This window comes from Ptychodera flava, chromosome 14, assembly GCF_041260155.1.
Source record: "Ptychodera flava strain L36383 chromosome 14, AS_Pfla_20210202, whole genome shotgun sequence".
NCBI classification, from domain to species: Eukaryota; Metazoa; Hemichordata; class Enteropneusta; family Ptychoderidae; genus Ptychodera; species Ptychodera flava.
In genome coordinates, this window is record NC_091941.1 from 41,541,592 (window position 1) to 41,569,568 (window position 27,977).

At 38.3% G+C, this 27,977-nt stretch overlaps 2 protein-coding genes across 7 annotated transcripts in view; one reads left to right on the plus strand and one right to left on the minus strand.

The window, feature by feature from the left end:
* Positions 1-5,318: 5,318 nt before the first annotated feature.
* On the plus strand, positions 5,319-21,245 carry LOC139150535 (apoptosis regulatory protein Siva-like). The gene is made up of 4 exons (XM_070722967.1): positions 5,319-5,594; positions 16,533-16,712; positions 17,264-17,435; positions 20,239-21,245. Exons 1-4 carry the CDS (start codon positions 5,483-5,485, stop codon positions 20,285-20,287), a joined length of 513 nt encoding a protein of 170 aa, XP_070579068.1. The 5' UTR covers positions 5,319-5,482; the 3' UTR covers positions 20,288-21,245.
* An 846-nt stretch (positions 21,246-22,091) lies between these two features.
* Positions 22,092-27,977, minus strand: part of LOC139150534 (nucleolus and neural progenitor protein-like) — a 43,116-nt gene continuing 37,230 nt past the window's right edge. For all 6 annotated transcript variants that reach the window (XM_070722960.1, XM_070722962.1, XM_070722961.1 and 3 more), the window contains one exon: positions 22,092-23,773. In XM_070722960.1, coding sequence (XP_070579061.1) covers positions 23,589-23,773 — 185 coding nt within the window. In that variant the 3' untranslated portion in view covers positions 22,092-23,588. The remainder of the gene's footprint in view (positions 23,774-27,977) is intronic.

The following is a 27,977-nucleotide window of genomic DNA, read 5'->3' on the forward strand; positions in this document are numbered from 1 at the left end:
TTTCTAATACGACCAATTCTATGTAGAGCGAACGATGCACACTGACATAATTTCAAAATTTGAGTACTCATATCTGCACAGCAATTTAAATAAACACCAAGATCACGAACAGATTTAGACGTAGTAACATCAGTGGTCCCTACTCGAAGAGATGACAGATCAACTGATTTCTTAAACTTTGAACAGAAGTGGATCACTTCTGTCTTAGCATCATTCAAAACCAACCGATTTTCAATCATCTATTGACGAATATCATCAATACAATGTTCAACTATGAATGCTGAGTCGACAGCACGCTCACATATCAGATACATTTGTAGCAATTCGAACTTCAAGATAACTAATACAGTATTGTGATCGGTATTATCTTATTATACATGTCTTCTAATTTTTTTTTGTTGACGTGAATGGATCAAAATTATCGTATCAAATTGCATGAATTTCGTCGCGATTTGTGTTTTACTTACGCGGATTACTTTCATTTAAAGAGTAAAGCGGCCCGTCACCCAGGAGATACTTTCATTCATAAATCCCATCAAGCTGAAATTCGCTACATCAAATGGTATCTCCACCAACCAGATGTACGGATTCGGTCACGTGAACCTGTCAATCATTGTCTCGCGCTGTACCGATGCCAAAGGCAAGTCAGCCATCGGTGGAGCTATGAGTAGTTGGTAAAAATGCACGTTTCACAACATGAAGCTATCGTGCTATGGGCAATTGTATGCCATATATTGTACATTATAGAACCCAAACGTGTAGGACAAACGTGCATGACTTAGACACTGTAAAATTCTGCACGTTAGACATTTTAGACACGTTAGGTTCGTACACGTTAGGTTTGCACGATACACGATAGGTTTGCATGATTGGCATGATAAAAATTGGAGTCATGTGGAGAACCTAAAATGACATACACATTAGACATTTTAGACACTTTAGGTCCGTACACGTTAGGGAGCCTTCAGTAATTACAGGGGGGTGGGCCGGGGGAATTGGGGGAGGGTCACTTTTTAGAAAACAGTTCAAGGGGGAGGGTCACTTTCTATAAACCTGTCTTGGGGGGAGGGTCACTTTTGACAGAAGCTGATATTATGGCCAAAACTTTGATTGTCCGTGTGATATTTCCTGAATAGGAAATCACCAACAAAATACGCACACACTTATAGACCGCCATGCATAGTGAATTGACATTTGGTGAGATTCCAAAACCAAATTTCTTACACAACCATAGACTTGTAACCACTCTAGTCTAATCAAGAACAATAATCTTAATAATCAAGCATACATAAATGCACAGATTTATCAAATTTTGTACTGAAAAAAAATTATTCATAGTTTCATCATAGACCCCAATGCATAGTGAATTGACATTTTGGTGAAATTCCAAAATCAAATTTCTTGCACAACCATAGACTTGTAACCATTCTAGTCTTATCAAGAACAATAATGTGAATAATCAAGCATACATAAATGCACAGATTTATCTAATTTAGTACTGAACAAAAATTATTCATAGTTTCATCATAGACCCCAAAGCATAGTGTATGGACATTTTGGTGAAATTCCAAAATCAAATTTCTTGCACAACCATGGACTAACCATTCTAGTCTTATCAAGAACAATAATGTGAATAATCAAGCATACATAAATGCACAGATTTATCTAATTTAGTACTGAAAAAAAATTATTCATAGTTTCATCATAGACCATAATGCATAGTGTATGGACATTTTGGTGAAATTCCAAAATCAAATTTCTTGCACAACCATGGACTAACCATTCTAGTCTTATCAAGAACAATAATGTGAATAATCAAGCATACATAAATGCACAGATTTACCTAATTTTGTACTCAAAAAAAATTATTCATAGTTTCATCATAGACCCCAATGCATAGTGTATGGGCATTTTGGTGAAATTCTGAAATCATATTTCTTGCACAACCATAGACTTGTAACCACTGTAGTCTAATCAAGAACAATAATCTTAATAATCAAGCACGCATAAATGCACAGATTTATCTAATTTTGTACTGAAAAAAAATTATTCATAGTTTCATCATAGACCCAAATGCATATAGTGTATTGAATGACATTTGGTGAAATTCCAAAATCAAATTTCTTACACAACCATAGACTTGTAACCACTCTAGTCTAATCAAGAAAATTAATATCAATAATCAAGAGTACACAAATGCAAAGATTTACCTATTTTTGTATTGGAAAAAACTATTCATAATTTCATCATAAACACCATGGATAGTGAACCAACTTTTTAGATGAAATTCAGAAATCAATTTCTTGTACACAAATGTTCATTTTACTTCCCTATTCAAGCAAAGTACATTTAAATACATTATCAAACATATATAAAATACAGATATAGCATGTTTTGTGGGGGTAAATTGTCAATAATTTGCCTGATAGACTCCCATGTATTATGATTTGATATTTTTGGATGAAGCACTAAATCAGCTACATCTTGCCTTCTTATAGTTGCACATTTATGAAATACCATATCTCTTCAAAAATTCTTGCGTGATAAATTGCGACTGTCCCTCCAAAAACACCAGCCCTCCCCTCTGTAATTTGTCCCTAACATAACAATTGAACTAATTGTTATGTAAATTAGCTGATACTGTTTTAGTTATTCCCAGGGAGAATACCACAGTGGTTGGGGGGGGAGGGTCAAGTTTTAGAATGTCGGACAAGGGGGAGGGTCACATTTTAGACAGGAGGATTGGGGGGAGGGTCACATTTTACAGTACTACAGGTGTTTGCGAAATTCCCCCGCCCACCCCCCCCCCCGTAATTACTGAAGGCTCCCTTCGGTTTGCACGATACACGATAGGTTTGCTTGATTGGTATGATAGAAATTGGAGTCATGTGGAGAACTAGCCCTGTATGTGTGTTCCGCTACAGCTAATCGCCCCGCTCACCACAGCCCTGCAAAGACCCGTACGTAGGGTCGGTGACTTCAAATCCATTTTGGGACTTGACGTAAAAAGCCAAATTACTGCCGAAATTCAGCGTTCTTGGGCCCAAGTCGTATCCCTGCCTACCTCAGCTACTCGATCGGGCATACAGTCCATGTAGCCGACAATGAGATGCAAATGATATGGGGAGAACCATTTGATTTCTGGAGGGGGGTATGGAGGATTTTGAGAAAAAAAAATTTGTCGCCAGGTGAGATAGAAGAAAAAAAAAATTGATCCTGTCATGGCCTGAGAAAAAAAAAATTGTCATAACAGACAGAAGTGAAAAAAAAAATTGTCACAATGCACCAGAAATTAGCAAAATTTGGAAACCCTATTCTCATGTATTCTTTGCCGGCGCGCCGCCATAGGCGGCGCAAATGTTTTTTACCACAAGTAATCTTATGTTTTTTTCCCAGCACTTATGATATAAGCATGCACTACATAGGTCTACTTTACACCTCAGTACACTCAATGTTTTCCTTCCCTTTTCTGACCCAAGAAATCATATTTCAGGATTTCTGTTGCAATATCTCAATGGCATAGGCACTATCTAAAGGGGACTTTTTGACTTCTGTAAATTGTGAAAATTTTAAAACACAAGACAGGAGTCAATAAACTAGTGTTAAAATCAATATATTATTCTCTCAATATAAATATATTAGGAAGATGTACAAGTTGACAATGAAAAATTGAGGAACAACAAATATAATGAAATACAAGGGAGGGGGTCACTAAAAAAATTGAAAACTTCAGGGGGGCGTTACTCAAAATGTGGAGAGGAAGAAGGGGGCGGGGTTACTCAATTTTTTTTTGGCGAAATAAATTGAAACACATCTCAGATTACACCATTGCACACATCCATTTCTCAAAATTTTCAATGCGAGAGGAGGGCACCCCCTCTCGTGCTCTCCTCCCCCTTGGGTCTTCTGACAGTTTTACTGGTAAAAGACAAATTTAAAATACCTGTCGGATTGCACTACACACTGCACCGTGGCGCACATCAATTTCTCAAAATTTTCACAGGATCTAGGACAAAACTGAACTGTTGTGAATTCATCCTTTATTATCACAGAAACATGTTCTCATTTACCTCAGTTCAATGACCATTTTGACAGTTAAACATACCATATTCATGTTTTTCATTAGAAGCTGGCAGCTGGAGAAATGACACAAGAAGGTCACAGATTTTCCGTTCCTGTATATTTATTTATCTTCAGTCCCTGGCAAACAGAACTGTTTTTCACAAATTGTATTGTCATTGTTTGGTTCTTGAATATTGTGACACAAACACTGATCATGCAAAAAACGTAAAAAAATATTGCAGTGTTCAATGTCATTTCAAACAGTTTTACAGAGTGCAAAATAACCTGAAAGTCCTCTCAGATTGCACCATTAAACACATCAATTTCCCAAAATTTCCAATACGAGAGGGGGAAACCCCTCTCGTGCTCTCCCCCTTGGGTGTTCTAACAGTTTCACTTAGTAAAAAAATTAAAAAACACCTCTCAGATTGCATCAGACTGCATCATTGCACACATCAATATCTTAAAAATTTCCATGCAAGATAGGGAAAAGCCCCTGTGACACTTTCCCCCTCAGCCTCTCGCGTGTTCTCCCCCTGTACTTTCAAATTCTGCCCGGTCAGATATCCTAGTGAAAACTCTGTCATTCAAAATTTCTGAGTTTCAGGCCGTAAATAATGACGGCTCCCTTATATACAACGCATCACAAACTTGATGACAAAGAAAAAAAAATTTGCATTGCTACTCCATTTGAAAAAAAAAATTGATGCAGCTCTGACAGTAGAAAAAAAAATTGCTGTCACTGTGACAGGAAAAAAAATTTGCTCCCATACCCATTTCCTCCATACCCCCCCCCCCAAAAAAAAATCAAATGGTTCTCCCCTATGCGGTGAAGGTCTCCTCGACTAACTTTCAGCTGGTTGCTCACTTTCTTCTATTTTGTAGCTCATTCTTTACGATTTTTCATAGTTTTTGGTAGCCGGTCACAGACACTTCGTGTTCGTGTCGGCTACATGGACGATCTGCCCTCGATCGCTTCCAAAAATGCCAGTCTTTTATTCACTTCTCGTAAATAACCGTCGATGTCGGCAACTCTCTCGCTAGCCCTGCGTACGATGCTGTGTGTTGGCCGCTACAGATGCAAGGAAAATGCGATCACTGTCAAAAACAAATTTTTGATTGACGAATTTTTACGCAGAAAGATATTCATTGAAAACTTATACGCGAGGCGAGGGAGTCAGTTTACCTATTTGAATCCGAAGTACAATCTAAAGGCGAGCTTATTTTCAGTGACGTTCGAGCAACGAAAACGCGGGAAAGTAGAGGGCGCTTTTCCTGACGAGGTCATGTTGTGTTTTACCACGGTCCTGTCGTTTTACCTGCCCATGCCCGAACGTTATCAGTGCTATCGACAAGGGAAGCTCTGGATTGACTGATGCAGATGCACGACAGTGGCCAAGAGAAATAGCAACATATAAATATGCCTAAAAGACGACGTTCACAGGACTTTGGTTCACCCTTACAAACCAAAACCCATGTTGGCGTTAAACAAATGAACGAGTCAAAGGAATCTAGTATGAAGGATGTTTACGGTACGTGTTTGCGCAGGAGTCTCTGCATCGCGAAACCCGCGTGTAATGCAACAAGGAAATGGAGTTTTCTTCTTGTATTACTGAAACTTCACGAAGCGACGAGTTAAAGCGCCTGTTTGTGTTTGCCGTTATCATAATGAAACTTAGCTGCAAAATTGTAGCTCTACGGTGAGGCGGTCGGTGAGTTTTGGTTTTTGCGACCTCGCTCACCAGTAGAGCTACAATGCCGAAGGCCCTGAAGCATACAAAATAAGCCCGCTGCACATGGCATGGCATTTTGATGTAAAATCCCATATATTTACTGCATTGGCGTACTGATTTATCACTACTGAAGATAAAACACTATACTACACTAACCTTGTCGTGTATGGAGTTTGGTATTTGTTCAAATACGTCGATCGCGTTCCAAAAACATTTCTTGGAGCCGCCATTACCAACTTCCGGTAATGGCGGCTCCCAGAAACACGCTCAATGTTTATGGAACGCGATCGACGTGTCTGTGCTAATACCAAACCCCATAAACGACAAGGTTAGTGTAGTATAGTGTTTAGTCTTCAGTAGTGATAAATCGGTACGACCAAATGCAGTAAATATGTGGGATTTTACATGAAAATGCCGCGCCATGTGTGACGCGCTTATTTTGTATGCTACAGGGCCTTCGGCATTGTAGCTCTACTGGTGAGCGAGGTCGCAAAAACCAAAACTCACCGACCGCCTCACCGTAGCGCTACAATTTTGCAGCTAAATGAAACTAGACTTTGGCCTCAGCATGCAGCAGAGTACACTATATAGTAGGTTGACCGGACAATTTTTAAAACTGAATTTTTTTGCCAAAATCTTGATGGTACCTGTTGAAAGTGTTGGTACAAAGTCCAAATCTGAAAAAATAATTTGGCTAATTAGCATAATCACAATTTGGCAGCCTCTGGAAAATCTCAGTTTCCAAAATCTTTCCCTGAGAATATTGTAATGAGGAATAATAAGACAGTGTGACCAAAAATCGGATCAAATATTGTCAAAATGGCTCAAAGATGACTAACTGTACAATAATGAGTCCGATGAAAGGTGCATTGATAGTTTCCAAATTATTTCTGTGAGAATATTGTATGGGTTGACAAGTCCAGTGAAAGAACACGGAAGATTGTCCTCATGCTGACCTTTGTGTTTCCAGTATCATGGATACAAGCCATTGTTTCTGGTCAGAGACAGGTGTGCATGGGTGAAAAAGCACGTTGTTCAAGTACGGCACTATTGCAAACCTTATTTCCTGCTTTTGGAAAACTGGGGGCGCTAATTTGCGCTGCATAGCAGAGCCTTTTTAGAGCACAAAACAAGTAGAAAAATATCTAAGGTACAATTTGCCCGCATGACCATTCCTTCCCTTCTTGGAAAATGATGCCAAAAGTCATAGCCGTTTCAAAGTCAAAATTTCGTCAGCAGTTTCTCGGAAGAAAAAATATCTTTTTAGGAATTTTTTGCACTCATCTTGACTTCCTAATCTTCACAACATTCACTGTGAAATGCAACTATTTCCGTTCACGCTATCTCTCATAGCGACCGTTCGCGTGCGAGTAGATGACTTCTGAGATGGCGTCCCCTCTGACGTTTGTTGACAAAATGTGTTCATAAACTTCAGGATTTTCACGTCATTACCTTGTTCATAGACATAAATGTGCACAACTGTTGCATACTTAAGGTGAATTTGTACAATTTATCACTATCTGGTTCCCCCTTTAAGCCTTCGATTTCGAGCATTCACTCTCAGAAAACTCGTGTCAGCCCCAATGTAGGGAATCGGAGGGCCTCTCGTCTGGTCACCCTATATATAGGCATCGGCTATATAGTGTACTCTTGTCTAGCGTACTATCAGCACCGGGCGTGGGGGGGGGGACACTTGCTCAGAGAAGTGGTAAGAGTGCGGCCACACGTACAAATCCTGGGGCCCATCTCGGTATTTTAGGACCCCATTTTAAACCTTTATGACCTTTGACCTAGGTCAAAAGTCATAGTGTCAAAATTTGTAAAACGTTATAGTGTAAAAAGCAAGCATGTGCATGACTGAGTTACCATTGTGTTGTGCCATCTATACTCCATTACCATCTATACTTCATTGCTGTTGATACTTTGTTGTCATCCATACTCCATCGCTATCTATACTCCATTGCTATCTATACTTAATTGCTTTCTATACTCAATTGCTATCAATCTATACTCCATTGCTATATATATTTTTTAACCTTGACAAGAAAGAAGTTTTGAAAGGTACACAATGAATTCTGAACTGAATTCATTTGATCTAAGGCCGATTGATTTTAATCATTCACTGTTTGATTCAGAACAATGAAAACTTCACTGAGGTTTATTTCTATAATATGTAAAACAGATTTCTTTGTTTTAATTTTTATTTAGTCCATCATCCAACGGGCGCTAGCCCATTTACAGGATGAGGTACCCACAACCCTCTACCCCAATGGAGCACTGAGGAGTTAAGTGCCTTGCTCAAGGGCATGAAGATTCAATTTATTTTAGACATTATGTTTGACAGTGACTCAACAAATCAAGGGCTAGTATAGTCTATGGCCAGTAGAAATGGTTGCAGGGAGTAAAGATGGCAATGGATGGAGTATAGATGGCAGGAGTATAGATAGCAAGTGCTCTTGCCATTTATACTCCATTGCCATCTTTACTCCATTGCTGTCTACAAATATACTTAATTGCTATCTATACTCCAATGCCATTTCTAGTCATTACTATGACAAGAGAGGTTTTTGAAAGGTACACAATGGATTCTAAACTTAATTCATTTGATCTAAGGCCAATTCATTTAAATCATATACTGTTTTGACTCAGAACAATGAAAACTTCAATGAGGGTGTTTTTTTATTATAAATAAAAAAACTGAGAAGAGACTTCTTTCGGTTGGTACATTATTCCCTTGTTCATTATATTTCACGAGGATTTAATTTATTTTGGAAATAAGTTTGACAATGACTCGACAACTCGAGGGCAAGTATAGTGTATGGCCGGTAGAAATTATGGTTGTACAGAGTATAGATGGCAGGAGTATTGATGGCATGTGTACATGCCATTTATACTCCACTGCTATCTATACTCTTTTGCTGTCTATACTTTGTTGTCATCTATACTCGATTGCTACCTATATATGATAGGTTCAGAACTGAATTTCTGATACGGACCTTCATTGTAAAAGCTGCACTGACATATTTTTGATATAGGGCCTACCAGAGGGACAGTGAATAAAGACGATTACTGCTGTGAGTTAACGGAATCATTGACAAATTTTGCCAGTCAGCGACTTTTGTAAATGGATGCCAGGAGTACAGTTGGCAATTGCTTTCAATAATCAAGATTACAAACTAGAAACAATGCCTTTCACTTCGGGCGTTTTGCAAGAAAAAATGTTAGAAACGGATCTGAAATATATTAAAGTATTAGTACATTACGGAGACAAAACAGAAAAAAAAACAAAACAATGAAAACATGACTGACAACACAAAAAACTACCAAACCTCAGAATGTGAGTTCACACAAAAATATCACGGATCAACCAATCGCCAGTATAGCTACGGGACCCGGGCCACTACCCGTGCACTGTACACCCTGTGAAGTTCGTACATAGAGATCAGATCTGGAAGACTGGTTAGCTTAGATGTGCCCAGTGCAGTGGGTTCTGCAATGAAATCAAACATTTTATATCCTTTTGCAATTTCTTTAACATTGGGAAAACAATATTTTTTTCTGTTAATAAAAGTGGAGTATAGATGGCAAGAGAACATAGATGGCACCTTACACTGCCATCAACACTCACACTGGCAGTTATTTGCATAACAATGGAGTGACATTCCAGTGTATGTGTCAAAGGTCAAACGGAGTGTAGATGGCAACGAGTATAGATGGCAGAACACCGGCAAAGCCTACCACAATACCGCATTTATGGCTATATTGTTGCTGGCCAAGCCATGATTTCAAAAAAACATTTCTGGAAATACTACTAAATTTTGGTGAAAGAAAATATCTTTCACCCTCACTAAAGTTTGGTCCAGCTTCTGAAAATTATTAGTTATCTGCAGTTACAGTCTGACTGGTGTTTTTTTTTTAATTTTGAACTACAAGAAGCCTTGCCGTTCGTCTGTAAGGCAGTACTAGTTCTAGCCTAGATTCTATTCGTCGCTTACGGCCTCTGGTCAGAAGCATGGAGGCCGTAAGCGACGAATAGAATCTAGGCTGTACTAGTTCATGTAGCCATAGTTGACCTGTCATGATAAATACTAGTAGTAGAGCCACTTTGTTTGGATATTAAATTTCTATTTGGCAAAAATTTTCCATATATGGAGATCTTACCAATTAGTGACAGTGTTTTGAAACCAAATCGATATTTACTTTCGCTAAGTAAAAGCCAAGGGGGCTTTCATGGTTCCCCTGCCACAAAAAAGTACTAGTATCAATGCCTATTTAGTGCAGCTCAAAATCCTGCTGGCAAGATGGTCTGGTTGGAATTTGTTCTTGTGTGGCACTCAAAAATCAACTCTATTTTACACCCTGGTTTACAGTTGAATTGATACCCCCATTTTAAGACCAAGTTTCTTTAAGGCCGCTGCGATGGGACCCGGGATCCAGCTTACGCAAAATTTGTGTGGGTGTTGATCGGGTGTGTTCATGTATAATGAGTATGTAAGTAGCGGTCCAGAGCATTGATAGTTTATTTGCGTAATCTGTTTGCGCCCAAATAAGCTCAGACTGGCTATAGCTGTACGCGTATAAGCTTCTTTGAACAACCTTCAGCGCATTTCGAGCGGTGATCTCACTCTAGAACGGCAGTTTTAGACGATCAGAGACTACGGTACAATGAATGTATACATACCTGCTACGATCTTTCGCAGCTTACGCTGATCGTGCTTTTGCCATTTTCAATTTACAGAACGGAAAGAAAGAATGTGTACTGGAGACCTTGATAAGTCATGAGCGGCGTGGGTTTGTAAAGTGAGAAACATTTCTGAGTGGCCGCACAGTGTGTTGTCGATGCCTGTTCATGCTTGACATGGACAGATCACGCCTAATAGTATGGAGACGACATTTCTAAAAATCAATCTGCCACCTTCGCGTGATTATGATACTTTATATCTTTGCTTTATTTCACATTATTGCTACAACGTTCCACATCATTGATTTCCGGGGTTGTGTCATGACGAGTTTTGAAGGACCAATTCACAGTGATTTTGAAGTCATCTACCAGACAACTCGGAAATGTACAAGTCAGTACGTTTATTCTCGACCGCGGGTCATCTGGGTACTTGCAGTTTTTTACGTCATTTTTGCGTCACGGCGCCGTGGTGAAGTTCGAATATTTCAACCACCAAAGCAATATTCAAAGTGTCAATATACATAAATGACATAACTTTTAGTTCTGCTTTTTTCCACACAATTTCTGTATCATTTGCTCTTCTGTATCGTCTGATCTCTCATTCACCGCGCTTGTATGTTTTTCACCTACTGACGTCACTCCGCGGTCGAGAATGGTGCTCAAAAATATTTGCTATTGCTTGAATATGATGCGAAAAGTAGAATACATTTCCGTCAATGTGGCCGCTGTACAGCCCGAAGTCGCAGAGTAGCAGAATTGCGTTTCTTAGGAAACACCTCGGCGGTGTCGGTCGCTGTATAGAAGACCTAGGATAAGTTTCCCCAATTCTCATAGTAGAAATATACGAATTTCACCATGGCGATGTAGAGGCATATTACTTTTCATGTTTCTAAATTGAGTTACTACAGTAAAACGCATGTGTCAAACGTACGACACATGTGAATTCGCCAAAGTCTGTCTTTTATACAAATTTACTAGTTATATCTGGTCACATCTTCCTTCTAATCTGCCACACTGCCACCGTTTTTGACGAAAATATCGTGTCTTGGTTAAAATATTTGTGATTAGTACTGTTTGCTGAAAAGACCGTAGTGACTCCTTCATTCAATGTACGAAAGCGGCGTTGTCATCCAAATAAATAAGGCGACCAAACGCCAACTTGAAATCGATCATGGAGAAGATTACATACTGAATAGCATCGTGAAAAATCTTACTTTACAGGAAACGCAGTTTGCTTCATTTTATTTGTAATCTTTAGTATGTAAATATATTTATTATTCTTATAAATTTTGCTACACGGATTGCGAATGATGTCAAATTATCCTGTGGTTGACTTATAGCCACACTGAGAATAATTGACAATGTTCTCCTTTTGTCTGATCTTCTAGTACCTTCTTACCCTCTTTCTGAAAGACAAAAACCAAATTTTTTGTTAATAGTAAAGTTTCAAACTTTAGGCGGGTGTTTCTACAAGAAATCATGTGACCAATTCCATTCGTTGATGATTGGGGGGCTTTTCAAACTTACGAATAGTCCAACCAATAGACAGCTTTTAATATGCACGGTCCAGACGATATGTCGCCAATGTGTCTGGATCATCAAGCTATAAGTTTCATTCATAAACAGTCAGTTGTTAGTAGAGTTACCCAACTCGTACATACAACATGGCTCGCGTACTCAGTATTGCCGTAACTCCAGAACAAGAAAATGCGATACGTGCGTGGTTTGTTCACGCATTATGGATGGGATCTTGAAGAAAGAGGCAGTGCCGATGAAGAGACGGTAGCAGATGATAGTCTCCCCAATGACAGTGTCGTCACTATCGGCATCCAAGTCCCTAGAGACTACGATGCAGTTGAATGTGAGCACTGTCTCTGTCAACCCTGTGTCACAGCATCGCGACAACAGTGGCTTGGCAGTGGTCAGAGACCGAGTATTATGAATGCTGCCGTCCGAAAGGGTATTTACCGAAAATATTGGACACTCCTGGACAGAAGAGGCGCGTGGAAGGACGAACGATACTTGTCGAGGAAAGCTGACCTGATGCTGGCAGATGGGGTGGTCGTCACCAAAAGACAGGTAATGCCTGCTTGCGTTCTCAGGCAAGTACGGTACCTTTACCCAAATCTGCCAAACCAGCGCTACAGTGGTCATCGATGGTTGTAGAATATATCTTCAGTGTGTTTCCAAAACACACACATACCAAACGGCCCTTTTCAGGGCCAGCACATTATCCAGAAAGAGAACTACCGTACCCTATTTTTTACTTTTTTGGGCGCTTGCAAGTTCGGCGTACAAAATGATTTTTCTTGATTGATTTGAATCTAAATATGGACGTTTTCGGAGGCAGCTTGACTAAACAAATGCATAACCTCTCATACTTTCATAACAAAGACAAAACTTTTGTTTTTGTTGTTATTACGCTACGTGGCATGGCGAAAGTAAAGGTCTTGTAGATGTATCGCAGTAGGTGCACACCGTTAGCCGTACAGCTATCCAATCGGATACGTGAGTTATTTACGCAGTGTAATTGATCCGTTTTCATTGCAAATGTTTGAACGTTTACACCTCTGCGCGTCCCTCAATGATTGACAGCTGTTTGAAACAAGCAACAACCGTTTCCCATGGACGCTCAACAATGGGCTGCCGCCGATTTTCCGGCTAAATCTTCTTTATTTCGAAAAACTGCAAAATATTATGTGGATAGCTATGAGGCCGACAGGTTTACAAAACCAGACGTGCTCGTTTAGACCTCTTTCGGCTTGGTTGAAGTGCGTTCAGGGCGATTTTCATGGAGCACCGAGCTGAGCTCTTACCACTTGTCACTCACATTGCTAATGAATCTTTAATAAGTTAGGGGGCCTTTTAAACCCTGCAGCGGCCTTGAAATACCCACCCCATTAGGTATACATATTGGCAAGTAATAGATTAGTGCCCATCCCGGGATCAGCACGAGTGGCTCGCAGCTTTCCGGATCAATGTTCTTGAATTCAGATCAATAGCATGTCACCGGCGATTTTTAATAGCTCTGTGTGACAGTCTGTTGCGTCATCTATGCCAGCGGTATGGAGATACTACTGGTAGTTGTAAATTGAAGTAGCTCCACCTGTGAGCATAGACAGAAGCGAGATTTACTCTACGTGGCCTTGTATTTTATGAGATTTCAAATGTACTGTACCTTTGCATCAACTTTTAATAATATCACAGTCCCTACGGCTCTATATGACTGGATCAAGTGTCTTGATTTCAATCATTGATTTACTCAGGGCCATCAATAAGCTCAAATGCTGATGTACAGCCGACTTAATTCCTTCATCTGTGTTGAGACACCCTTCCTACCCCATCAAGCAAACAGGTGTCATGCTAAATGGAAAAATCAATGACATTTGCATGATGCCTCTTCTTGTAATTACATGTAGTGTATGTACAGATGCATCTGGAGATCCCAGATGCTCTATAAATCCACACATGAAGGTAGAAGCGAGAAGAAATCACACCCTGCAACTACCCAAAATAGGATTATTTTCCTTTGCAGTTAAGTGATTTAATCCCGTTACTGCCTTTCTGTGTACAGCTTTTCTTGCTGTGCGTGTTTAATTATCAATGACCAGAGTTCACAGCATAGACCCTCACAAAAACTTTTGGAGGGTCAATGTTCACAGGTATGGGTATCTCCCCTTTATCTCCACGAGCCACATTAGAAAATTCACACAAAACTAATGATTAATCAAGCTCAGCTCATGAAGAATTCACTTTTCAAGATGAGAGAGCAATTGTAATGCGGCAGTCAATGTCAACCCCACCCCCTACCTTTGGGCATAGTTTGGGGTTTGGAAAGTTATATGAAATTTCTCAAATACCCCACCCCCTAGGGCAAGACAAGCTGGAAAATAAAACAAGTAATTCCCCCACATTTCCATTTGGGGTGGGTCATTCATAATTTCTGCACTTGTCCATGAATTGAAAGTGACTATGGGATCAATATGAGGCAAGTGCCCCACCCCCTTGGGCATAGTTTCATGGCAAACAAGGTCTAATCCACTACATTTGACCCATATTGCCCAAGGTGGGGTACACTCGGGGATTACATTGACTGCTGCATAATATATCTTTAGCTCACATTTGGCAAAGAGTGCTTATATAGTGGGTCGAAGTGTCTGTATGTGTTAGTATGTGCGGATGTATGTCTGTTGCCATCAAAAACTCCAAAACTGCATCAGTATTTGATGTGCAGGTGCACCAAAGGGTGAAGATGTGAATTTGTTCAAATGAACATGTCAGTGTCAAAAATATGCAAATGAAGTTAAAAAAAGGAAAATTCTGCAAATTGCTAAAAGTCTGTAACCACAGGCCAGATTTGGTTGAAACTTAGTATGCAGGTTCTTTTTGGTGACTTTAGTTAGATTTGTTCAAATTGTGGTGAACTTTTAATATTTGTAATTTTTGGGCAATTTTTCCCATTTTTGTTCAAAACATTTTCTCAGAAATCCCTCGTCCGATTGCTTTGAAACTTGGTATGCATGTTCCCAGGGTAACTTAGTTAAGTATACTCACTCTAGCCTGCCACATCGAACCAAATGTGAGCTAAGTGTCATTGACACTATGTTTCTCATGAACTATGGATGTAGAAAAATACTGGACAACCCCTAAGGGTTCTGTTATGTAAACACAGTACACTATCACCTGCATAGGATTATTTACTGTAGATAGCATTCACTGTTTTTGCTTTAGGTATAGACCCTTTTTGTAGGGTCTATGTTTTAAGCTTGGGAAGGTAGTGAAGTGATGCTTGTGTCCCTAATAGAATTACATTCAAACGGGAAACCCCAGTAACATGACACAGGAACGCCAGTATAGGGTACTGGCCTAAATAAAAACCTTGACATTGCTTAACCTTAGACTCTATGTATACTGACAGTAAATTCACTTTTCGCTCCATATGCCACATGGTTATATAGAAGGTATTTGTGTAGTTTAGAAAAAATGTCTGTTGTCAGTATGTATGTATGTTTGTGTGAATGTATGTCTGTCCATCCACATCAAAAAATTGAAAACTGCAGCACCTACCATCTTAGCATTTGGTGTTCAGGTGCATCCAAGCATGGAGATGTGAATTTGTTCAAATGAATATGTTCAGGTGGAAAATATGTAATGAGGTAAAAAAAGTCCAAATCAGCCAATTGCTGAAACTTTAAAAAGGCAGGCCAAATTTGTTAAATATTTTATCAAGGTACCTTGCACCAACTGTATGCAAATTTAATTATTTTATGGGCATATGTACAATCTTATGTATTTAAGAATATTTTTGTCATTTTGGTCAAAAAATAATCTCCTCCTTCAGAACTGCTTGTCCAAGAGCCTTGAAATTTGGTACAGATGTTACTTGGGATAACCTTGTGTCAATTTCTTCAAATTGTAAATAAATCTATAATGTGGCATTTTTAAAGCTATTTTTGTGATTTTTGGTCAAAAATCAATATTTTTCAAAACTTTTCATATGACAGTTTTGAAATTTGGCATACTGGCAACAGTGGTTTCTAGGAATGACCTAGCTGAGATGTTTAAGCATATTGAAAACTGAAAAAATGTTCTAAAAATATCAAATCTCCCCTGCCTCCCCATGAAGTAAAAGGTATGCACCATGTATAGGATATGTGTACTATGAAGCCACATAATTTCCAACTGTACTTTCTAAAGACAATTAACAAGATGGTCTCAGAAGACTTCATGTGTTTGTAGAGTCATACTATTTAGAAAGAAAATCATCAAATATTTGTGAAGTTGACAGTCAAATAATGGAACAACGATTTCTTTTGTCTTCATTATGGATCATTGAATGATGTACACTGCTTCTGCTGATTCTTATCCATCAGGGCAGCATTGCTATATAGGCTGTTTGGTCACTTGTAGAAATGTAGGTCGTTTGGTCACTTGTAAAAATGTAAAGACTGTATTCAATATATAACATCACTTCTACCCTATAGTATTTCTCTTGATTCTCACAATTCACTCAACAAATGTCAGTTCTCCTGACTATATATCTCCTTTATTTTCAGATAAAACACACTCATTGCTGTTCAGTGCCAGTTCACTATCATGTACAAGTGCCAACATACAATCAAGTCATCATAGGCTTTGTACTGATTCATCCAATTCTAACTTCCAAATACCTAATGGACAGTGCATGCTGAATGCACAAGGTCAGATTATACCAGCCACAAAGAATTCCCATCAGGGTAAGATACATACTGAACTTCCCTAGATACTATTTGGTCTAGTCTTCAAAGTTTAGATAGAATCATGCAATCTCACCTGAGTATCTCTGTACATGTACGTGCACATCAAATTATTATTCCATTCAAGGCAGTGTGCTTCATACCATGGGCATTGACACCATGGGCATTGACATCAAAGACAGGCCATTGTTTCTTGTTGCTTGGCTGCATGATATTGATTTTTAGCTGGTATAAATATATAAATATAACTTGCAGTGCTTGATTATATCCATTATGTTTAGGCTTTACGATCTGTCATCATTGTGCATGTTAAAATGTGGAATTATATTAGATTGTTGTCGGCTGTAGTTGAATGTGAAGTGGGAACTAATGGACTGCATCTCATTCTGAGACCTGGAATTAGTCAGACTGCAGTTCATGTTGGAAAAATGTTTGAAATAGTCAAGATCACTCGTACATTCATAAATAAATAAATAAATAAATAAATAAGTAAATGGGAATGAGCTTAAATACAAACATTAACTATTATTTTGAACTCATTTTGTTCATAGGTCATGATGTGAATGAATTACCAGTTGGTAATTGCTGTACACAATGCAGACAAGTGTGCTATGCTAGTAGTGTCTGTCCGTGTCAGTATTGTGACAAACTTATCTGCAGGCAGTGCCAACAAGATTGTGATGATTGTTCCGGAAAGTACTGTCTCTTCTGCATTATAACAAAGTAAGTAATAAAAACATGGCATTCAGGACGAGGTTGATAGCTGCTAATTCAGCCATTTATGTTGACAATGGGAAAACTGGCAGCATGTACTCTAGGAATGGTTTGCCAAAACTTCAATTATGTTCAGAACTTGTGGATCCTTTTTTGTGAAAAATTTATGATAAACTGCATTTTCATCCCTGCAGACGAAGTCTAGGAGGACTTATAGATTTGGCTCCATCCATCCGTCTGTCTATCCATCTATGTGACTGTCCATCCATCTAGATATCTCACACATGCCTGGCCCAATCTCTTTCAAACTTTGCATAAAGATAATACACTATAGCATACATATGCAGATTGATTTGTTTTGTGATACAATCCAGTATGGCTGCCAAGTGGCAATTTTCTTCTGATTTTTTTTGATGCCCAGAGCCATTACTAAGACATGCCTTGACAGTTTTCTTTAAAACTTTGCACAAGCTAAGACTTACCTATGTCAAATGTCATCATGATAGTATCAAATATGGCTTCCAGATGGGCCATTTCTTGCAATTTTTTTTCATGCCCAAAGCCATTACTAAGACATGCCTAGACAGATTTCTTTTAAACTTGACAAAAGTTTCAATTCAAATGATCTGTTGGTTCTTGAAATTTTTATAGCTTAAATTTGATTTTTTTGAAAATCCAATACAGTTGCAAAGGTCACATGACTGCTCACAATTTTATTAGCAAATTTTAGTAGTTGCAATACAAGTATTCTACACAAGAAACACGAAGTGGATTGCCCTGAAGTTTTTGAGGGGAAGCAATTTTCGGATTTTGACAAAATCAACATATGGTGGCTTGGTCATGTGACCAATTGAAATTTAAAGGGTCAGGGGCATGCAGGGGTTTAACTAAATTGTGAAGGGGGGGGCTATATCAAAGTATAGGGGGCCAAGCCATACTGACTGCTAACATTAGGGTGTTTGGTTGTGACAATTAAACACCCCTCCCCCTGCTGCCGCCACTACACTGTTTTAAATTAGCTATCACAGGTCGACCACATAGTTCAATCATACATGATCCGTTACATGTTTATTTTTAGCTCATATTTGGTATTTATATAAATACCAAAAAGAGCTTATATGGTGAGTCGGTGGCGTCTGTATGTATGTGGGTATATATGTGCGGATGTATGTCCGTCACACGCAAAAGCTCCCATACCGCCTAAGCTACCATCTCAGTATTTGGTGAACAGGTAGATGCAGGGGTTGAGATGTGACATGTTCAAATGAACATGTCAGTGTCAAAAATGTGCAAATGAGGTAAGAAAAAGGGAATTTCTGCAAATGTACAGGAGTGGTGGCATGCCAATGACTGAAACAGGATACTCCACTGACCTTGAGTCATTTCCTGTCATTGTTTATGAACATATTAACAGACCTGCTCAAATTAAGGGACGGACCATTAGATCTTAGGAGGGGGTAGTCACAATGAAATTGTGAACATTTTTTTACAATTGTAAATTTCTAAAAAAATTTTCCAAATGAGAACAGCTGTGCTAATTTTTTTTCTGAGTAAATTTTCAGATTTATAATTTGTTTTAGTTCGACGCTGTCTGAGGATATTATGTACATCCATATCACTAGCGCAAATAAGATTGCGTGCTGTAACTACAACATACATATGACCTAGTGATTTATATTGCTGATAGATTTCGCAAAATGTTGCAGATCATCTTTTGACAAGCTGAGAAGCTATTTGCAAAAAATGTGGTGAAATTTCAATATTTGTGTTTTTAGGACAATTTTTGCCCTTTTTTGATCAAAACATCAATTTCTCTGTAGCAGCATGTCCAACTTTTGTCATTCTTGTTTTTCTGGTTGAAATATTTCTTGTTGTTTTTCTGGTTGTACTGTGCAGAAATCATTGTCATAACATCAACGTAGAATTTTCCTGCACTGAACAGATAGAAACAATAGTTATTGTTGATCTTTGGTACCCATACTGGTATGTACCAATTCTGATCAAATGTGAGCGACACCGTATAATTACGGTATTTTTATACAATGCTTTCAGAAGGATACAAAGCCAGCAAAACTTTACATCTCATAAAGTTTCATGTCATCATCATCGTCTACATTTGATTCGCCATCCAGGCAAAGAACTTATGGCAGTCTCACTCGTACATACCAGTTTAGGATGTAGTTTGCCTGTGAAGTTCAGCACTGAGAAAATTCATTTCCGGTGATCGTCGGCAGAAGAGTATGAAAATTTCTACAAATTTCAACTTTGACCCTTATCACTCAAACATTAAGCAAAAATGATTATTTAAATTTAGAGAATGAAATCGATGATCATTTTTCATGCAAGCTGTTGTTAGCAATAACGAACGGCCATGGTTTGCAGTGGGTGATTGCTGATAGTAAACCAATAAGCCTTCAAAGGATATATATCCAGAGAGAGAGTCACATCATGCTGCATCAAAATTAGTTGAGAAGTTGCCTTCTAGTGTACCTTTCTTCATATCCATATCTTTCTCCATTTCGACCCACCAGTGTCACTCCAAACATGTTTGATGGCGGATGCTATGTTGTGTTATTGCCCACGCTCAATGACCCCTTACCTCTGGGCACCCTGTATACATTGTATAGAAATGTTTTCTTCAATACCATGTGTGACTGACATGGCTCTACCTATGTAGGAAATCCGGTTTCTGGCCAGCCAAATAATAGCAACAACTGTTCACATGGTTGTACAAGTTCTGATCAGAATGGAACAGTGTCATTGAGAGTGTTGTTTCATGTAAATGTAATATCTAATCTCAATTATCTTTCAGTTATGAAGATAGATATGAGAGACATCTCTGTGTAAATTGTTCCTCATGAAGATATGAAGATGAGAATTATGATTGATGTTTCGGTGTGAAGAGCACCACAAACTTTCTTGTGCATTCTGGATTCTCAAACACTATTATCAAAGATGGAAATAGAGTCTTGGGCATTCTTGACTCACAAATACTATTATCAAAGATGGAATATAGGATAATGAGAACGTAAAAGCGCTGGGAAGAGTCAGTGTACCACTGTAGTTGCACAGTGATACGGGTGCCTAAATGGAGCTTTATTCAGCTGGGATTTGACATTTCTCATGGTAACACTTTGACTGGAAAGATTTAGCAGCATGGAGGACTATCCATCTGTGTGGACTATGTACATTCAGCAACTTTATAGAGAGATCTTGGATTCAGATAATTTACAATGTATGGAATTGTGTATTTTGTTGATTTTGCATATTGGGCAGCATAATTACAACTCTACAAATATCATAGGGACTAGACAAATGGTTACAATTTGTTTTCATGCTTGTCTGTGTATCACAAATCAAACATGAGAATTTATTTGCTGCAGGAGACAACTTGCTGTCTTGACAGCTGGCAAGTGGTCACATGTGTTCAGTCTGTATTATTTAGTTGCCTTGGTAGTTGATGTATGTATAAGCTGAAGTGTTGTACTTAGTGTAATGTGTAACATTGATTTTGACTGATCCCTCTTACATAAAATCATGTAGTTTTATGAATTGATTACAATACTTATCAACAAGGTTGGCATAAGCAGGACTGTATCATCATTAGCAAATGTTGCACACACAAGGCAGAATGGGATCTTAGAGACAAGATCAGTCGAGTCGTCAGATTTGCTGATTTTCAATTAATGTAAAATATTCAAGCTTTAGCTTGAATGAAAATATACAACAAAATAAGTGAAATGGGCTCAGCAGAAATGTCAAGACCTGAATTTTCATGACACCATGTTAGGAAGAAAATAAAAGATTATTAACCTGAAATGATAACTGTATGTTGTTGCAGTTTTTAGCTATTATAGACTATAGTTTATAGTTGCTATATTGGGATGGGTATCAATCCAGAATCGGTCTGTATGCATAATGCTCGTTGGTGAGGATATTGGTCTCCTCAAATATTTTAATATTGTTGAAATCATGCTCAAAAAAGCCATTTTAACTCAGATTTGTTCAGACTGCTGAAATAAGTGGGTTTGTATTTATATGTTTGTTGTCTGCAACACAGAGCTTATCAGATAAGTACAGGTGTTCGTCGTTGTTCAGGGCTTCTCAAAAACAGTCTGATTGCTTTGACTCTAATAGGTAGGTTTAAAAATTTGCATATTTGTATTTCTAGGGCAATTTTTCCAATTTTCGGTCAAAAACCCTCTGAAACCACTTGTCCAATTGCTTTGAAATTAGGCACGTGGGTTCTTCAGGATGATTTTACATAGAGTTGTTCAAATTATGTGCTAAGTGGAATCAGAGTTGACCCCTTGGATATGCTGACTGGTGATGGGAAACCATTGGCAAGATATGATTAAAAATTCAGGGTGTTATATCTTAAGCCATAGATCTCTGTTTCCCCATCAAAGTCACATGATTTATGAGATCAAATGTGTTGCAGACAACAAACATATAAATACAAACCCACTTATTTCAGCAGTCTGAACAAATCTGAGTTAAATTACTCTTTGTCCATATCACAATCCCACGAATGCAAAAGTCAAGAGTAGACTAGCATGTGTGAAAAGTTCTAGACCCAGACTCTGTGCCTTCAAGTAAATTATCACTTTGTAAATAAATAATCAATTGATTATGAATATGATATTCTAACATCTTAAACATTGGTAAAATACACTATGGTAATTATTGCTTTATTTCAGAATGATTATAAAAATCATCCATATACAAAAAAAAATAAAAACAATCACTAAACCGTAAGTCAGACTAAATTTGAGATAAAGATTTTCTTTAATTACGCATTGTACTCCCGCACTAGTGTACAAGGATAACCTTTGTATATTTGAATGATGTAAATAAGTATATAAACAAAACCATTTATTACACATGATCAACCATGGTTGGGCACGTAGATCATCACAAAATCTTGATTTAGTGAAGTTTCTAAGACATCTGTATTATGAAGTCTACATTTTTCTTGCTTGTAACTGAAACTTTTCTTCAGACACAATTAGAAAAGAGGTCACTGATGGAGTAGTTGGGAACACTTACTATCAAAATGTTATGGATGATTCACAGCTTCTGACAATGGGTCTTTTCTGTTTGTTTAAGGTAGCTACATACCTTTTAGACACTTTCAGATTTTTATTTTTTCTCAATTGAACACGTCCCAAACCCCAATAAAGTATACATTTTCTGAAAACCCTGATATAGAGCTATCCGACCAAGCACAGTACACGGTCATTATTTGCATAAGAGTCACGTGACAAGCGTTTTGCTGAACCTTCCAAAAACGTTTTTTCCCGCCTTATGCGAACACGCTGCAAGATTTCCGGTTGGAATTTCTTCATTGACAAGCCTTGACAATATCCTTCAAAACCGTGTCTGGGATTTTCTTTATATGCCTTTGTTTTCTTTTAATGCGCTCTTAAAGGTGTTAGATGAAGGTGCTTTTCAAGGAATTTTAATTATCACGCCATATAATTTGAATGGAGCCTCCGGGAAAAAATCGCAGACACGGTTTTGAAGGATATTGTCAAGGCTTGTCAATGAAGAAATTCTTACCGGAAATCTTGCAGCGTGTTTGCATATAGGCGGGAAAAACCGGTTTTTGGAAGGTTCAGCAAAACGCTTGTCACGTGACTCTTATGCAAATAATGACCGTGTACTGTACTTGGTCGGATAGCTCTATATCAGGGCTTTCAGAAAATGTATACTTTATTGGGGTTGGGATGTGTTCAATTGAGAAAAAAATAAAAATCTGAAAGTGTCTAAAAGGTATGTAGCTACCTTAAGTCCCTAAAAGAGTTTATATCTACACACAGGAAAGGCTGTCAAAGTTTCTCTTTCTTTCCTCTGAGATAGCGATGGAAACAAAATGTGTTTCTCTTGACCAAATCTGGAAAACTAACTACACTGCTGAAGCTAAATTCTAAATTCGGCACTTTGTTTATTCACTCTTTATACACCAATGCTTCTCTTTTTGACAGGTCTAAGAAAAAGCTGCATAATGACATATAAATGTTGTTTATAATGCCCCAAACACTAAATGTGAATTTCATGCCTCATCTTTGCCAGTTCAAAAAGGTCAAAAATGAAATAAGAGCATTTTGATATTCTTGAGAAATCAGTTTATGCTTTGAGTAGGAAGATCTTTGTTGAGACTTATAACTCTGCAGATTTATTTAATCTCTTAATTCTCTCCTTCTTTAAAGATTGAACCTTTTTTGACTTCTTACTTTCTTTAGGGCTTTGACACTGTGCTCTTGCCCTTTTTTTATTTTGAGTAGAAGTTGATGTACTCGGTCTTTTTCTTTCAGACGTTTTATGCCTCCGGACCAAAACAGGTTCTTAAAGGAAAATGAATGAAAAAACAAAAGTAGCGTCAAGGACATTGCTTCACATTAGATAAGATGTTGTGGGTCAAAATGAACAAAATGCAAGCTGTATGGTAATGTTAGGCTGGTTTCCTTAAAAACATGCATCCATACATACATACATACAGACGCTGATGACTTGTACCACATATACTGTCTTTGTTCTATGTACTGTTATGTAGGTCATTCCCCCCACACTCATCATGACCTGAGTTCAATTAGTCTAGAACATTCTCAAGGTCACTGCCCTTGATGACCTCACAACCTGAATTCAATTAGTCATGTTTGGAATGTTCTGGAAAGTTGATTAGTTTGTGTAAGGGAGATAATTTTAGAACAGTAATTAGCATGTCAATAAAAGTTCTAGATTGTTCTTATATGCCTTTATAAAAGGGACGTGCACAGCTTCCAGTCAGACTTTTGGGATCGTGTCTCTTGTGTGTTACTAAACCAGCAGTAGTCATTCTCAAGACTTTTCAAGACCTTCACTGTCAACGCTGGATTTACACTGTGGACTTTGTGCAGCTTCAAGCCTGCAAGCCAAAGGACTGTTCATTCATCCGACTGACTGTTACAACTCTGAGACTGGAGCTTTGCCGTCCCAGCTGAGATAAGTAGTCTGTACACTTTTAAAGCTTGTACTCTGTCCCTGACTTAGCAATTAGTTTTGTTTTTGTAATAAATTTTGTTTAAACGTTAACTGCTGAGTTCACCCTTTTGTTCGTTTTCTCTGCACGTAACAAATTGGGGGCTCGTCCGGGAGTCGAATATTTTGAGCCGTTTGACAACATTTTGCCTACCTTTTCAAAACTACTTTACACTGTGAACTCAGCGAAATTCAATCATGGCGGAATTCAAGCCAGACGAATTTATGGATGACCTTGATCAGGACACATTTAATTCCCTCAGAAAAGACAACCTCATAGCACTGGCCAATTTCCTTAAAGTAGATGTCAAAAGATCTATGCGCAAGCGAGAAATACAGTTCAAGATTGCAAAACATTTAGTAATTCTGGCCATTTTGAGGAGTCTGCCTTAAAAGATTATGAGCCTGAGTCTTCCTTCGAACTCAAAAAATTGGAATTAGAAATACAGGCAGATTTCGAGCTAAAAAAATTGGCATTAGAAAAAGAAAAAGAATTACAAATGAAAGAAAAAGAATTACAAATGGAAAAGGAGAGACAGGCATTAGAAAAAGAAAAAATACAAATGCAGTTAGAAATGGAAGAAAGACAGAAAGAGAGGGAATTGGAAATGAAAGAAAAAGAATTGCAAATGGAAGAAAGACAAAGGGAGAAAGAAAGAGAGGAAAAAGAAAAGGAAAGAGAATTAGCAGAACACCGACTGCAGTTAGAAATAAACGTTTAGAGCTTGGACAGTCAGGAAAATTCTTCCCTTCAGACAAGTTTGACATCACTAAGCATTTCAGGTTAGTTCCCCCTTTCCAAGAAAAGGATGTTGATAAATATTTCCTTCATTTTGAGAAAAGTTGCTCAGAGTCTGAATTGGCCTAAGGAGTCCTGGTCTATGCTTTTGCAGAGTGCTTTGGTGGGTAAAGCCAGAGAAATTTACATTCAGTTGTCAGTAGAGCAGGCTTCAAATTATGATTCTGTGAAGGAATTAATTCTCAAGGGCTATGAGTTGGTGCCTGAAGCTTACCGTCAGAAATTTAGGGATTGTGAGAAGGTGAAGGATCAAACTTATGTTGAATTTGCTCGAACAAAAGAACAACTGTTTGATCGTTGGTGCTCTTCGGAAAAGGTCAGTCAGAATTATGACAAATTACGACAGCTTGTTTTGATTGAAGAATTTAAAAGGTGCATCCGGAGTGACATCAAGACATTTATCAATGAACAAAAGGCAGATACATTAGAGGTTGCTGCACGTTTGGCCGATGATTATTCATTGACCCAAAATCTTCCTTTCTCAGCAAACCATCCCAGTCCTTTTCATACAGAAACAATGCAGGTAAATTTAACTCGTCCTTTTCGTCCAAGAATTTTTCAAAGGACAGTAGAAAATCAAATGACAGCAGTTCACACAATTCAAGTAACACTTCCACATCATCAGATCCCAAGTCTCAATCTCCTTCTGACAAACAGTTTGGTACACTTTCTTGTAATTATTGTAAGAAAGACGGCCATTTAATGTCAGAGTGTTTCAAATTGAAAAGAAAACGTGAAGGTCAAAGTGGTCAAAGTGGATCTAAGCCCACCGGCTTTATTTCTTCATCAACTCAATTAGAGTCTAATAATGTGTGCAACACATTTTCTGAGGTTAAACCCCTCTTATCCCCAATTAATGAGGTCAAGGTCAATTCTTCTCAAGATAGCATTATGGGTATTTTCGAACCATTTATTCATGATGGTTTATATCACTTTCTAGTGATTTCTCTTCCGCTACCCCTGTCAAAATTTTAAGAGATACCGGGGCTTCCCAGTCTCTTTTGTTGGCAGATACCCTGCCGTTTCTGAAAAGTCATTTTCAGGTTCTAAAGTTCTTATTAAGGGGGTAGATTGCAATGACTTATTCCTGTTCCTCTCCATAATGTCTATTTGTCTTCGGACTTTGTTCTGGACCTGTGACTTTAGGTATTAGGCCTTTTTTGCCTTTCGAAGGGATTCACCTTCTTCTTGGAAACGACCTTGCTGGGGACAAGGTCATCACTAATCCACTTGTGACTGATAATCCTAGTTTAGATCAGGATCCAGAGCCAATTGAACAAGAGATACCCGATTTATTTCCTTCATGTGCCATTACTCGAGCCATGTCAAAGAAAACTTCCGAGAATCAAAATACTCTCAAAAATAATGTCACAGATGTTGACTTAAATGACACCTTTCTCAGTCAGGTGTTTGACACGGATCATTCCGTTATCCCTCGTGGATTTGAAACTTCCAGTAAAACTTCTGCTGACCAAAGTCAGACATTTTCTAGATCAAATCTCATTGCAGAACAACACAAAGACCCAGATATTTTGTCTTTGTTTGACAGGGTAGATGATGATGAAGGTAAAACTTCAGATAGCTCTGTTTCCTATTATACAAAATCTGGTATTCTCATGCGTAAATGGAGACCTCCAGACGTTTTGGTTGATGACGATTGGGCTATAAAACATCAAATTGTTGTTCCAAAGCCCTATCGTGCTGAAATATTGCGCCTGGCCCATGAAACCCCCTGGGCTGGTCACTTAGGAGTCAGGAAAACTTATCATAAAATTCTCAGTCACTTTTATTGGCCTAATCTCAGGCAGGATGTAGCACATTTCTGTAAAACTTGTCACACATGTCAAATGGTAGGAAGCCAAATCAGACTATTCCAAAGGCCCCTTTACAGCCAATTCCTGCATTTCAAGAACCATTTAGTAGGATTCTAATAGACTGTGTTGGGCCCCTACCAAAAACAAGATCAGGAAATGAGTACATGCTGACAATAATGTGTACATCAACTCGGTTCCCAGAAGCCATACCACTGAGAAATATAAAGACAAAGACTATAGTGAGAGCTTTAGTCAAATTTTTCACTTTATTTGGCCTCCCTAAATGTGTCCAGTCCGATCAAGGCTCCAACTTTATGTCTGGTATTTTTCAACAAGTAATGGATCAGCTAGGCATTAAACAGTAAGGTCATCCGCCTATCATCCAGAAAGTCAGGGTGCTCTTGAGCGATTTCATCAAACTTTGAAAAACATGATTAGGACCTACTGTTTTGACACAGAGAAGCAGTGGGATGAAGGAATTCATTTTCTGCTCTTTGCTGTTAGAGAGTCAATTCAAGAGTCTCTTGGTTTTAGCCCATTTGAGCTTGTATTTGGACATACAGTCCGTGGCCCACTTAAGCTCGTTAAAGAGAAATTCCTATCAGACGATGATGATTGTCTGAATATTTTGCAATATGTGTCAGATTTTCGTACAAAACTCTCTAAAGCATGTGAATTAGCCAGAGAAAATCTTGAGTCATCTCAGCAGTCAATGAAAACCAAATATGATAAAAGCACCTCAAAACGGAAGTTTGAACCAGGTCAAAAAGTTCTTGTTCTACTTCCAATTCCTGGCAAACCACTCCATGCTCGTTACTTTGGGCCATATCTAATTGATAAGAAATTGAGTGATTTAAATTACATCATAACAACACCTGACAGGCGAAAACAAAAACAGCTATGTCACATAAATATGCT

Excerpts from the sequence above, each read along its gene's own strand:
- LOC139150535 (XM_070722967.1), top strand. The coding sequence starts at position 5,483 with ATGCCTAAAAGACGACGTTCACAGGACTTTGGTTCACCCTTACAAACC. Across the intron at positions 5,595-16,532 it reads TAGTATGAAGGATGTTTACG|ATAAAACACACTCATTGCTG; the intron begins GTACGTGTTTGC and ends CTTTATTTTCAG. Across the intron at positions 17,436-20,238 it reads CTCTTCTGCATTATAACAAA|TTATGAAGATAGATATGAGA; the intron begins GTAAGTAATAAA and ends ATTATCTTTCAG.